The sequence below is a fragment of the Oryctolagus cuniculus genome, chromosome 17 (assembly GCF_051225735.1).
Source record: "Oryctolagus cuniculus isolate XC-2025 breed Fujian yellow rabbit chromosome 17, ASM5122573v1, whole genome shotgun sequence".
Lineage (NCBI taxonomy): Eukaryota > Metazoa > Chordata > Mammalia > Lagomorpha > Leporidae > Oryctolagus > Oryctolagus cuniculus.
The window spans coordinates 14,829,116-14,842,205 of NC_142883.1; the positions used below are offsets into that span (position 1 = coordinate 14,829,116).

Below are 13,090 nucleotides of genomic sequence, written 5' to 3' on the forward strand. Positions count from 1 at the left end.
GGCTGCTCCCTCCCACTTTGCTGCACTGTTCTGTCTCCATGTGCTGACTCACTGTGAAGTAGAAATGACAACAATCCACAGGTCTCAGTAGTAAAACATTTACTAGAGAGCAAGCAGAGGAATGCACATCTTAAAGAAACCTTCACAAAGTCACAAAATCTGAAGTTTGTGTATTTTTCCTTTTATAAACAAGATAGAACAAAAATCATCAAAATCATTTCAGCAAAAGACTTCTCTACCACTGGGGCAAGTTTAAAAAACAAAACAATGAAATAGAAGACACTTTAAAAGCCATTGTTGGGTTTCATTTTAAATGTAGCAACATCTCAGGCCTGGAGCAATCCCTTGCTGCACAGTGGCTCTGGGGCTCCTCCAGGCCGAGGTCTTGCAGGCTGCACCTTCTGCATGTCTCAGAGCTGGCTGGGAACACGAGCACCCACAGTTGTTCAGAATCCCACTTCTCCCTTCAGCAACTCAACTGGATTTGCAGAAGCCAACTCCTAAAAGGGATTGCCTGGCCATACAGCTAAGAAAAGGTTTGATTTTTATGATGTTTATAAGGTGACATTTTAGTAAAAAATATAAGCTACATATAATATAAACCTAGAGTGAGTTTTGTGCCCTATATAAGGCCCTTTCTCCCAAGGTATCCTCCATTTACCCTCATGACAACTCACCCAAAACCCAAAGAAATTTCCCAGCTTGCTCTCACTGCATCCAGGGACCAAAGCAGCTTCCCACAGAAACATCTGAAAAAATGACTCAGATGAAGGGACAGTCGCCAAACTCCAGCTCTCCACTAAGGGCAGGGGGTCCTCATACTTTGGACCCCGACCCAGCCCTGAGACACCTAGTTTCCAAAATCTTTCTAAAAATAAAATTAAAGACAACTGATTCACACTTTTGTGCACACCCTCTAACTGTCCCACCGACTTTTCTTGCGTTTAGGTGGCTCTGGGACAGCAAAACCATCAGCTGTCTTATCTGTCTTGCTGTCTGTCTTGTCCGTCTTGTCTGTCTTGTCCGTCTTGTCCACCTTGTCCAGCTTGCTGCTGTCCACTTTGGGGTCCATCTTGGTCTCACGATTACAACCTTCTTTCCTGCTTTCCCCATTCCGACCATCACTTGCACTCCGGTTCTCCCCGTGCCGGCCTGCACTTCCTCCATGCCTGTTTTCCCCATGCCGATGGCCATCAGTATGACGACTGCTGCTTTCTGTGTAGCGGTATCCATCTCCATGGCGACCACCATCTCCATGACGAAGGCTATCACCATGCCGATTGCTGCTTTCTCCATGGCTATGACGGCTGCCACCCCAGTTCTCAGCATATCTCTCTCTCTTCCCATTGCCACCCCCAATCCCTTCTCGGCTGTTACTTCCTGAAGCAGTGCTGTTGACTCCCTGGGCTCCAGCAGAAGGGTAGGTCACCGGGGCACTGCTGACGTTCCCACTGTTGCCAAAGCTTGGGATACCCTTGGTGGTGTTGGGGCTGGGGCTGTCAGGATTGTTATGGCCCTGCTGTGCTGAATTACTGGGAACAGAATTCAAGCTCCCTGCACTGGTCCATCCACTTGCCCCAGCAGCAGAGCTTCCAGCCTTCTGGTTGTTTAAGCTGGCTGCAACAAAGTGACTCTTGTACTGTGACTGAAAGAGAAAGACCAGGAATGGGTGTGACAGCAAGTCCAAGAAAACTGAGTCTATAAGCTTCACAAATGCACATAGACACTATACTGGCAAAGTGACTAGGTTATCCTGATGGCCCCACAGCACAGCTCAATGTCGCAAAATTTCCTTCTACCACCTGACTGGTAGAACAAAGCATCTATGTACATAGCAGCTCAACACTTATAGTCTACAATCTGTTTACAATACAAAAATCTAAACACTGAAAACAAACAAAAAACCTTTCAGTTTGACAGCAGAACCAGAAACGAACAGGCTATTTAGTTTCTATCTACTCAGCTTAGTGTAACTGAATGTACTGGGCGTCAGAAGTTTGCTCAGATAGGGCCCAGCTCCATACCTTGGTGGGGTGTAAATATATGAATTCTGTTATCACATTACCTTTCTCCAATCTGAAAAACAGATCCTGAAGTCTAAGCCAGGATTTCTGTGTTCCTCTACTAAAGATATAGGAAAAAGTCTTGAGGCCAAACTGAAACCATCAGTCTGGAGACAGATAAAATGTATACATTAAGGGCCGGCGCCGCGGCTCAATAGGCTAATCCTCCACCTAGCGGTGCCAGCACACGGGGTTCTAGTCCCGGTCGGGGCGCCGGATTCTGTCCCAGTTGCCCCTCTTCCAGGCCAGCTCTCTGCTGTGGCCCGGGAAGACAGTGGAAGATGGCCCAAGTGCTAGGGCCCTGCACCCCATGGGAGACCAGGAGAAGCACCTGGCTCCAGGCTTCGGATCAGCGCGGTGCGCTGGCCGCAGCGCGCCAGCCATGGCGGCCATTGGAGGGTGAACCAACGGCAAAAGGAAGACCTTTCTGTCTGTCTGTCTGTCTCACTATCCACTCTGCCTGTCAAAAAAAAAAAAAAAAAAAAAAGTATACATTAAGGCCCAGGTAGATAACTGGATGCCAGCTAGCGACCAGAATGGAAGGTGTTCATGAAAAATAGGTTCAGAGTTCACAAGATAACTGAATCAAACCTGTCTTAGCCAAAAAATGGCAATTACTCTCAACCAGTTCTGTGACAGTTCTGGAGGTGGGCAACACCACAGGCTGTTGAGACAGGGAAGGAAATGGCCCTGGGCTCTAGGTGTGACTGCAGCAGGTATCAACCAGAACGAGGGGTTTTTGTTGCTCTCTACCTGCAGCTCTGGATAAACTACTAAGTTTGTACTTGAAACGCAAGAAAGAGAAGGGCTGAAATCTAGTATCAAGCTTACAAGCCTAGTCACCATCTCTGAAGACAAGGGCACCCTCATCCACTGCCCAGGAGCTAATGCTAAAGGTTTTTGTTTTTTTTTTTTAAACAAAACAAAAGGCTTGTCTCAGACCTGGAAAGCTGCTTTCATTGCTGTCAGCCGATCTCCCATAGCTCCCGTGGAGGGTTTATAGGCCTCATAATTGCTCATTACATTGTTGTTATTTCCTCGGTCCTAAAAAACAAACATAGACAGCTGTGAGAACTGAAAATGAGTGGGCCTCATTATACTGAAAACTGAAGAGGGAGCTGTAGTGGCAACTGGGTGACTTAGAAAGTTACTTATGCTCTGTGAGGAAAGGTACAGTAATAAAGAATCTTTTAAAAATGTTTATGCCCTTCAACCCTGTAATACTTGTCCTGGGATTTAACCCTAAGAATCAGAAATGCAGTCAGAGTATGCCCAAAGTTGACCATGTATTATCTGCATACAAGTACATGTATATACATGAACGCATGAAACTGTGTTAAAGCTGAAAAGTCCATGAACACAGCATATTATTATGTGATGGCTCAAGTTCTGAATGAAGATCACTGAGGACCTGAAATCTCTACTTCAACACTTACTAATCTGTAACCTGAGGTGTCTCAGTTTTGTTAAGTACAGTTACTTACACTGGGCTGCTGTAAAGACTGAGTTAATACTTGGAATGACTCTGGCACAGATAATGTGATCAATAAATACTAACTACTGCTATCATCTGCATCATCGTCACTATAATATGGGAACAGAATATTTATCAAAGATGCCAAGCTAACTAACATGCTAGCGAAATGTACTGACAGCTTGCTTCCCTAGCTCAAAATGACAGAAAACTGGCAGTTAAGTCGGTGAGGGGGATGACTTGAACGTGGTTTATGAGAAAAACTAGCTGTCACCTCTGCCTGATGCAATTTCCCTGACTGTAAGGATCATTCTTGAGTTTAGTGGCATGGCTAGAATTTACAGTAACCCTCTGGCAATGTTTCCCTAACAGGATCTAGGCCAGTGTTGAGAAAAACACTTGTGAAAAACAGACTACTGGGCCCCATCTCCAGAGATTCTGATTCACAAGTCTGGGGTGGAGGACCAGTCTGAATGTGCTGGTGGTCTAGGGAACACAGTTTGAGAACCTCTGCTAACCTAAGACTAGTTTCCTGAGTACATCTGATGTAAGCACACAAATATATCTTCAATAGAAAGTTGCATTAAGAACCAGCACAGCACTAAAACTCAAATAAACAGATCCAATATAAGCTCCCTTCTAGTCAGAGTTTTGAATTCAGTGAGGTCTTCAATAGATCAGAATAACCCTAACATCATTCAGGACCCAAGACCAAACCTAAGAACCTCACAGCTGTCTGAACTCACCGAGTTCTCAGAGCCCAGGCCAGGCCGCTCCCTATAGCCTAGGCCGCCTCCGCCAATGTTGAGCTTTTTGCCTTTCCCTCCTTTGAAGCGTGATTTCCGAAACCAGGCATTCTGCATTGAACAAAATTCAACGTTAAGCCAGGGAAGGGGGAGAAGGCAAGAGGAAGAGGACAAGGTCAAAGAAGAAATTAAATGGAAAGAACTTTTTGCTTCATCTTTAGCTGATGTTTTTATGGCAAGTGAAGTACTGTTCACAAGAACCATAAAATGGCTTCTTTTTGGCAGTTTAATGCATGACATTTGTCAAATATCTAAATCCTTATCTAAGGCTTCATTTACTTTTTCCCTTCAAGCTCTCCTGGAAAGGAAATGACTAGACATACTCCTTTGGCCACTTCTACCTTGAGGCAAATGAATTTATTCTTTGATTCTCAAACAACCTCATATACCACTGAACAAAAAAATCTGGAGCTTAAGTTTTAAGAACTTGTGGGTTCAGAAGTGAAAGAAAACAAAAAGCATGTGGAGAGAAGCCTTTTACAACGACTCCAGGGGCAGACTCCCAGAAAGGATGGGGAGCTAAACTGAAAACTTGATTTCCCCACAGAGCCTACAAGTATTCACTGAACTTGGCCACCACCACAGTACTACTCACCAGATTTATTCACATTCTCTTAAGAATGCAAACATCTCTAGGGAGGTTAAAACTTTATCTGACAATCACATACAGGAGGCCTTCAAAAAGTTCATGGAAAATGCCTATCACAAAGACTACACATGGTTGGCTGGGGTTGTGGCATGGTAAGTGAAGCCACTGCCTTCGACAACGGCATCGCATATGGGTGCCAGTAAAAGTCCCAGCTGCTCCACTTCTGATCCAGCTCCCTGCTAATGCACCTGGGAAAGCAGTGGAGAATGGCTCAAGTGCTTGGGCCCCTGTACCCATGTGGGAGACTGGGAAGTTCCTGGCTTGAGTGGCCCAGCTCTGGCCATTGCAGCCATTTGGGGAGTGAACCAGTGGATGGAAGATCTCTCTTTCAATCTGTACCTTTGCCTTTCACATGAATAAATAAATCTTTAAAAAAAAATTATACCTGGATTGCAATTTTTTTTACACCAGAACAAACTTATTTTTAAGTTCCATCTTTCCATGAATTAAAGTACATGAGAAGTAAGGCAGGCTTGGGCAAAGACCCAAGCAGAAGGCCTGAGGCACAAAAAGAGAGCTAAGAAAATGCCTAAGACAGGGAGCAGCATGGTGGTGCAGCGCCTGCATCCCATATGAGAGCCAGTTCAAGTCCTGGCTGCGCCAACCCCCCGACTTTTTTCTTTTTTAAGATTTATTTATTTATTTCAAAGTCAGAGTTTGAGAAAGGAAGAGACAGAGAGAGCTTTCATCCACTGGTTCACTCCTCAAATGGCCATTATGGCCAGGACTGGGCCAGGCTGAAGCAAGGAGCCAAGAGCTTCCTCCAGGTCTCCCATATGGGTGGCAAGGACCCAAGAACTTGGGCCATCTTCTGCTGTTTTTCCAAGGCTATCAGCAGGGAGCTGGATTGGGAAGTGGAGCAGTCAGGACACAAATCAGTACCCATATGGGTACAGTATTGTAGGCGGCAGCTTTACCTAATGTGCCACAACACCAGTCCCCTGGCTGCTGCGCTCCTGATCCAGCTTTCGGCTAATGTACCTGGGAAACCAGTGGAAGATGGTCCAAGTGCTTGTGCCCCTATTACCCATATGAAAGATCCAGGTAGAGTTCTAGGCTCCTGACTTTGGTCAATGTACCAGCCCTGACCATTGTTGCCATTTGAAGAGTGAACTAGTGGGTGGAAGATCTGTCTCTTTTTGCCTGTCAAATAAATAAATCTTAAAAAAAGAAAATGCCCAAGACAAAAGGTTGAAAACTATTAGTTGAGGACTGAGTCTCTAAAGCCAGGAAAGGAAATGGAAGCATTATTCTCTTTGCCCCTCCTATACTGCAGTTATTTCCTCCTAAGATCAGAGATGAGCAGCACCACACCGCAACTGTGCTATCAGCTACAACTCTGCTATCAACTGGGAAGGTTGGCTTATGAATTTAACAAACACCAAACCCATCTGTGATCGGGGATTTTGTGTATTAGGAAAATTCAGTTTGATTAGGTAGAATGCCTCACTCAGTTCTGGATAGCACATCTGAAAGACAATCATTAACTGCAATGAAAGGCTAAAAGGTACTACAAATTTTTTTTTTTGACAGGCAGAGATAGACAGTGAGAGAGAGACAGAGAGAAAGGTCTTCCTTCTGTTGGTTCACCCCCCATATGGCTGCTACAGCCGGCGTGCTGCGCTGATCCAAAGCCAGGAGCCAGGTGCTTCCTCCTGGTCTCCCATGCAGGTGCAGGGCCCAAGGACTTGGGCCATCCTCCACTGCCATCCCAGGCCATAGCAGAGAGCTGGACTGGAAGAGGAGCAAACGGACAGAACCAGCACCCCAACTGGGACTAGAACCTGGGGTTCCGGCACCGCAGGCAGAGGATTAGCCAAGTGAGCTGCGGCGCCAGCCCAAATTGTGTTCTTAAAAACATCACACAGATGGGGCCAGCACCATGGTGCAGGTTAATCCTCCACCTGCGGCACCGGAATTGGTGCTGATTCTATTCCTGGCTGCCCCTCTTCCAATCCAGCTCTCTGCTGTGGCCTGGGAAAGCAGTAGAAGATGGCCCAAGTGCTTGGGCCCCTGCACCTGCATGGGAGACCCGGAGGAAGCACCTGGCTCCTGATTTTGGATCGACACAGCTCCAGCCGTTGCTGCCATTTGGGGAGTGAACCAAAAGAAGGAAGATCTTTCTGTGTCTCCCTCTCACTGCCTGTAACTCTACCTGTCAAATAAATAAATAAAATCCTTTAAAAAAAAAAATCACACAGTTTTAGCCCCCTAAAACAAAAGAGCTGTAGGGAGAATAACAGCCATCTTTGAGATTAAATTTACTCATAAGTGTGCTATGGGGTAAGCAAGTAGAAACTTCAGGGACAGATCTTAGCATAAAGGACAGAACAGCTTTTCAACACTGGTGTTAGACTAGATGAATATCAATATCCCATAATTCCAATCTGTACCAAGCCTCACATCACTTTCTTACCAGGCTTCTGTTATCTGCTTTAGGCTAGCTGAAATCTCTTGCTAAGCTTTATAAGTCAAAGTGTTCCCAGACCCTCACCTGCATTGCCAGATCTAGGAGCTCCTTGGAAACATGTTGATTTGCTCCTTCCAAGTTTCGGACAAGGTCACCAGCAAAATTGCTGTCCTTGGGGGTCAGTAAGGTATAGGCCACACCCTTCTCACCCGCTCTTCCTGTGCGGCCAATCCTATGAGTATGGGTATCAATGTCTCGTGCCACGTCATAGTTAATGACAGTCTTAATTGAAGGAATGTCCAGACCCCGGGCTGAAATAAAAAGCAAACAAATTTTCTTCTATCCATCTGGAGTCAATAGAGCAAAGTAAACAGAGACACAAGCATTCCAAGAACATACATTTCCTTATTTAGTTGATCAAAGTGCACAAGTTTGCTGGGCTGAGATACAGGCACACATGTTACTCCCTTAGAACAAAAGTTACCACCATCGACTTGATGATGCTAGGCCTTCTAGTATAGTCTTGTATAGTAAGAAAGAAGTCCCTTACAAGCATTGAGACCAACGGTTACTGAAAACTCACACTCTACCTGCAACATCTGTGGCCACCAGAACTGGAATATCCTTTTTCTTAAAGTCTGAAATCACTTTGTTTCTTTCACTCTGATCCATGTCCCCATGGAGCAATCCAAGATTATGACCCTCTTGCTTAAGGTTATTGGCTAGCTCTTCAGCATTAGCTTTTTTAGTAACAAACAGGAGGACACTCCCTGAGGAGGTAAACTCCACCAGTCGCCGGGTGAGCCAATTCCATTTACTAGGCCCAGAATGGAGAATTTCCACAATCTGTGTCACATCTTCATTTGCCTGAGAGGAAAGAAACAAATGACTGTGACAGGGTTGCCACAGGGCACCTAAACAAGGACTAGGCCTTATATTTTCTACCTGCATGTAGAATTATTATGAACTCCTATCTTCCTGGGACTTTCCCCCTGCAAGTATAGCTCACAACTTATCTATACTCAAACCATCTTGTTCTTCCGCTTCTACTGGCATGTACCCATACCCACCTAATTTGCAGACCCCAACATTTTGTAAAAGTTTCTATATGACTATGATTACTTCTAATTAAATAAAATCCTTTTTGGTCCCTCCCACTCACTGCTCTTAGTACAATTCATTCTTACTCAAAGAAGACATTCAAAAGTGAAAATCAGACAATGTCAAACATTAACTATACAGGGACTTTAACAATAAACATGACAAGCAACTTAAGCTAAGCAGCTTTAACTGAATTCTAAAGCCCAATTAATAGAAATTTCCACACAGGGCATAGGTACAGCTAAGAAAATGAAACCTTCTTGCTAGGTTTTTCAGCTCCCTACTCTATCTTTTGCAGGCCTCCTTCTAAATCATTTAAAATATCAGTTCCATCCTAACTCACTGGTAGTCAGTCATCCAAACAGCCTTGTTTTTTAATTTTACAATAAAAAAATTTATAATGGAAATTTTCAAGCATAAAAATGGTGGAATTAGCATAATCAATTCCTAAGTATCCACCATCCGGTTCCAATAACTGCCAACATTTTGCAAATCTTACTGCATCTATATGTGTATTTAAGTGCAAATCTGAAACAAGTTGCCTCATCTGTAAATATAACAAGATTTTAATGTTTTTTTTTATCAAGAGTGAGAAACTAATTCTATTTCTCCATAAGATGAGAAATAACCTACTGGGTGTAGTCCCTCCCAGCCCTGCTTAGGGTTACCTCTCCAATATCTCCCTGCACCACTCGAATAGGGTCAATCAAAATGTCTCTGGCCAATTTTTCAATCTTTTTCCGAAAAGTTGCACTGAATAAGAGAGCTAGAAGGAAAAATATTCTGTTAAACAAATAGTATGACTTCTTTATTGAACACCCATTAAGCTTCCTTGACATTCAAAATTATTCCCTTGTTCTCTTTAAACATAAACCCATCTAAACTTTAAAAATTGATTCACTAGAGAAAAAAATTGCCTTCATTTATTTTTATTACATTTTGAGTTAAGAAATTAGTTCATCACAAATCAGTCTATCTGTACCATGCATTAACTGTACCTACTGATAATTCTGTACAAATTGAGGCGGGCACTGTGGTATAGCAGGCTAAGTATCAGACCGTGGCACTGGCATCACATAGATGCTAGTTCTAGTCCTGGCTGCTCCACTTTCAAACCAGCCTCCTGCTGATGGCCTGAATGCTTGGGCCCCTGCACCTGCATGGGCCCTAAAGAAGCTTCTGTCTTCAGATCAACTCAGCTTTGGCTGTTGTGGCCATTTGGGGAGTGAACTACCAGATGGAAGATCTGTCTGTCTGCAACTCTGCCTCTCAAGTGAATAAATAAATCTTATTTTTACACTTTGTATAATTTATTTTTATAAAATTATACAGAATGAAAACTCATCTGTAGTGATCTAAAGCAGATTATTGGTTAAATGAATATAGGGTAAAGGAGTGTGAGGGATGACAAGGTACAAAAGAACTTGGAGTTGATAGTTATGTTCATTATATTGACTGTGGTCATGACTTGCAATAATAGCTGAATTTATACATCAAAAAGTAACATACTGTATGCTTTCTAGTTTTTGCCTTTAAAATTTTTTGTGACCAGCGCCGTGGCTCAATAGGCTAATCCTCCACCTGCGGCGCTGGCACACCGGGTTCTAGTCCCAGTCAGGGCACTGGGTTCTGTCCCAGTTGGCCCTCTTCCAGTCCAGCTCTCTGCTGTGGCCTGGCAGTGCAGTGGAGGATGGCCCAAGTCCTTGGGCCCTACACCCCGCATGGGAGACCAGGGGAAGCACCTGGCTCCTGGCTTCAGATCAGCGCAGTGCGCCATCTGCAGCAGCCATTGGAGGGTAAACCAACGGTAAAGGAAGACCTTTCTCACTGTCTCTCTCTCTCTCTCTGTCCACTCTGCCTGTCAAAAAAAATTTTTTTTTGTAAGTTATACAAGTTTCACATATCTTAAAAAAACTGTATAAATTGGGAATGAGGCATTCAATATATGAGACCTTATTTTATCACCTACAAAAATGAGTAAGTTATATCCAGTGATCTCTAAGGTCCTATCCAGTTTAGATACAGTCATTGTCTTTCTCTTTATGATTCTATTACACATATGACCATTTTTGTTTCCACAACTATATGAACCCTCATAAAATAAATAAGTATTCACTCTGAGTAAAATGTGTTTTTATAATAAAGTTGCTTCATACATACTCTGTCTGTCAGGACGGACATGACTTGCTATGGATCGAACCTGGTACTCTGGAAGTAGAATAGTAAAATTAACATTATTACTCTGTTAATAAAACAGCTTGAGAAGCTTGGAAAATGTCATTTTATTTAAAGATATTCACAAGAAGTTATAAAGAATTAAGGCAATTTTGAAACTCCTGGACACGTCACTTGAGTATGAAACTCAAAAACTTCCCTTCCTTCCCTCTGGCTTGGACCTGGCAGTATGTCTGTGAGTAATAATGGTTACTTTGAATTTTTACACAGTGGGGTAAATGTCAGAGGCCAGGGAAACAAGGCCTTCAATGATCTGACATTTACCTACCCAGGAACACATTATTAAAGGCACATAAGTAACAATGAAAGCATAGAGAAAATACTTCCTAAAGTACTTTCAAATTTCTTCAACTCAATCAAGTCTGCCATACTTTCCCTGAGAAAATTTCTAGTGTCTTAGCTGTATCTTTACAGTTTAACCCTAACCAGGAGTATTTTTAGTTTCTCTTATGCTAAAACAGCAGATTGGTTAAGTCTAGAAAGACAAGGAAAAGGGATTATCACAAGAACAAGGGCAGAAGATACTGGTATTCAAGTCATACCAAATCCCATGTCAAACATTCGATCTGCTTCATCAAACACAAGGTAAGAGACTCTTTGAAGATTGGTAGCTTTCTTCTTTACATGATCAATCAGTCGACCCTACAGGATCCATAAAGTGAACAGTAAGTATAATTAGAGGCATTTACAAGGACTTCCTTGTACATATACAAGGACTCCTGACAAAAGCACTAATTCTTCTGTCTTGGACTGTAACAGATACTGGTTCCACAGCCAGGCTTTATGTACCACCACTAGCACAGGAAAAAAGAAATTTTGAAAACTCAATTAGATTCTCCCCTTCTATTAATTGTGATTCAAATTCTGTGGGAGAGTGGTCAGCACCAAATTTCTGTGAGGCATTCTGATATGTCTTTAAAGCCTTACTGATGGATTTTAATGTTTAGCCCATACTCTTCTGGGAAGTTCTGACCATATACCAAATATCTAATTCTTGATGTTCTTGATAACTATGAATCTATTTCCCAGGTTAATATAAAAAGCTATTTGAAATAGAGAATTTGTAGGTACTAAAACAAAACCAGAGGCTGTCATTCATTAGGGTATTCTCAATCCTTCTTTACCATATTTTGGGGAAGATTCCCTCCAAACTAACCATGTTTTCCATACCAAGAGAGGCTGAGAAGCCATTGAAACACAAGACATACTTACTGGGGTGCACACAACAATCTCTGCCCCTTCCTGAAGGGCCTTGGCCTGTTCCCACATGCTCCCTCCTCCATACACGGCCACTGATCGAAGATTATATGCTTTCCCAAACCGCTTACATTCTGCATGGATCTACAAAGTTGTTAATAATGCATTAACCAACTGTGACATTAACAGATATCTCTATTATAACCCAAAAGGAGTTCTGAAAAAGACATCTGCTGTCATAGAAAACCAAAACCTAGAACATGCTTTAAAATCACAATGTCAATAATAAAGGTATAACTGAACAGTACAGTACCATTAACACAGCTCATAGGCTATCTAAATTCTTGCCTTGATTATTCATTTTCTCACTTTTCTTCCTGATCTTTCCTTCTTTTCTACCAGGAAAAATGAATTCACCCTGGTAGAAACATTGTGAGCATATACAAATAATTCATGCATCATATTTTTTTCCTCTCAAAACAGTTTTATGGGAAATGTTTTGGTTATACAGAAAATATAATACGTACAATTAAAAAAAAATGTTCCTTGTAACACAATTAAATATGCTTAATGCCTGTACATTTTAAAATGGTCAATTCTGTGTGTATTTTATCATAATGAATTTTAACTAAAGTTTCCTGGCCATTCTACTCATGCCTGGCTAGTGCCCTGCAGTCCACACACAGGAGGGGGTATTCTATACAAAGCACATACCTGCTGGCAAAGCTCCCTAGTAGGACACACAATTACTGCAATTGGTCCATCACCTGGCTCCAATTCCTTCTGGTCCATTATATGAATCAGCATGGGCCATATAAATGCTGCAGTTTTCCCACTGCCTGTTTTGGCAATACCAATCATGTCTCTACCACTTAGTGCCACAGGCACTCCCTATATAAAAAATAAAGTAAATCCACTTCAAAATTTCAATCTTAAAGATGTATGGAAGGAAATTCTGGGGAAGCATAAAAGACTATTAATGACATTCATTTCCAATGGAACTAAATATCCTGGGAGACAAGACTAGCTGTGAAACAGAACTCCCTGGTATTCTCATAAATTTACAGGGAATAACATTCTCTAAATGTGGATCAGATACCATTTATAGAATGATACTACTTTGCTTGAAATACAGAAAATAAAAATTGTAGTTTA

General features: G+C 42.5%; 1 protein-coding gene across 2 annotated transcripts in view; it reads right to left on the minus strand.

Moving 5' to 3' along the window:
* Positions 1–82: 82 nt before the first annotated feature.
* Positions 83–13,090, minus strand: part of DDX42 (DEAD-box helicase 42) — a 48,507-nt gene continuing 35,499 nt past the window's right edge. For both annotated transcript variants that reach the window (XM_008271700.5, XM_070060490.1), the window contains 10 exons: positions 12,650–12,826; positions 11,951–12,079; positions 11,281–11,380; positions 10,664–10,711; positions 9,172–9,269; positions 7,993–8,269; positions 7,487–7,713; positions 4,284–4,394; positions 3,006–3,107; positions 83–1,645 (listed from right to left, as the gene is read on the minus strand). In XM_008271700.5, coding sequence (XP_008269922.1) covers positions 917–1,645; positions 3,006–3,107; positions 4,284–4,394; positions 7,487–7,713; positions 7,993–8,269; positions 9,172–9,269; positions 10,664–10,711; positions 11,281–11,380; positions 11,951–12,079; positions 12,650–12,826 — 1,998 coding nt within the window. In that variant the 3' untranslated portion in view covers positions 83–916. The remainder of the gene's footprint in view (positions 1,646–3,005; positions 3,108–4,283; positions 4,395–7,486; positions 7,714–7,992; positions 8,270–9,171; positions 9,270–10,663; positions 10,712–11,280; positions 11,381–11,950; positions 12,080–12,649; positions 12,827–13,090) is intronic.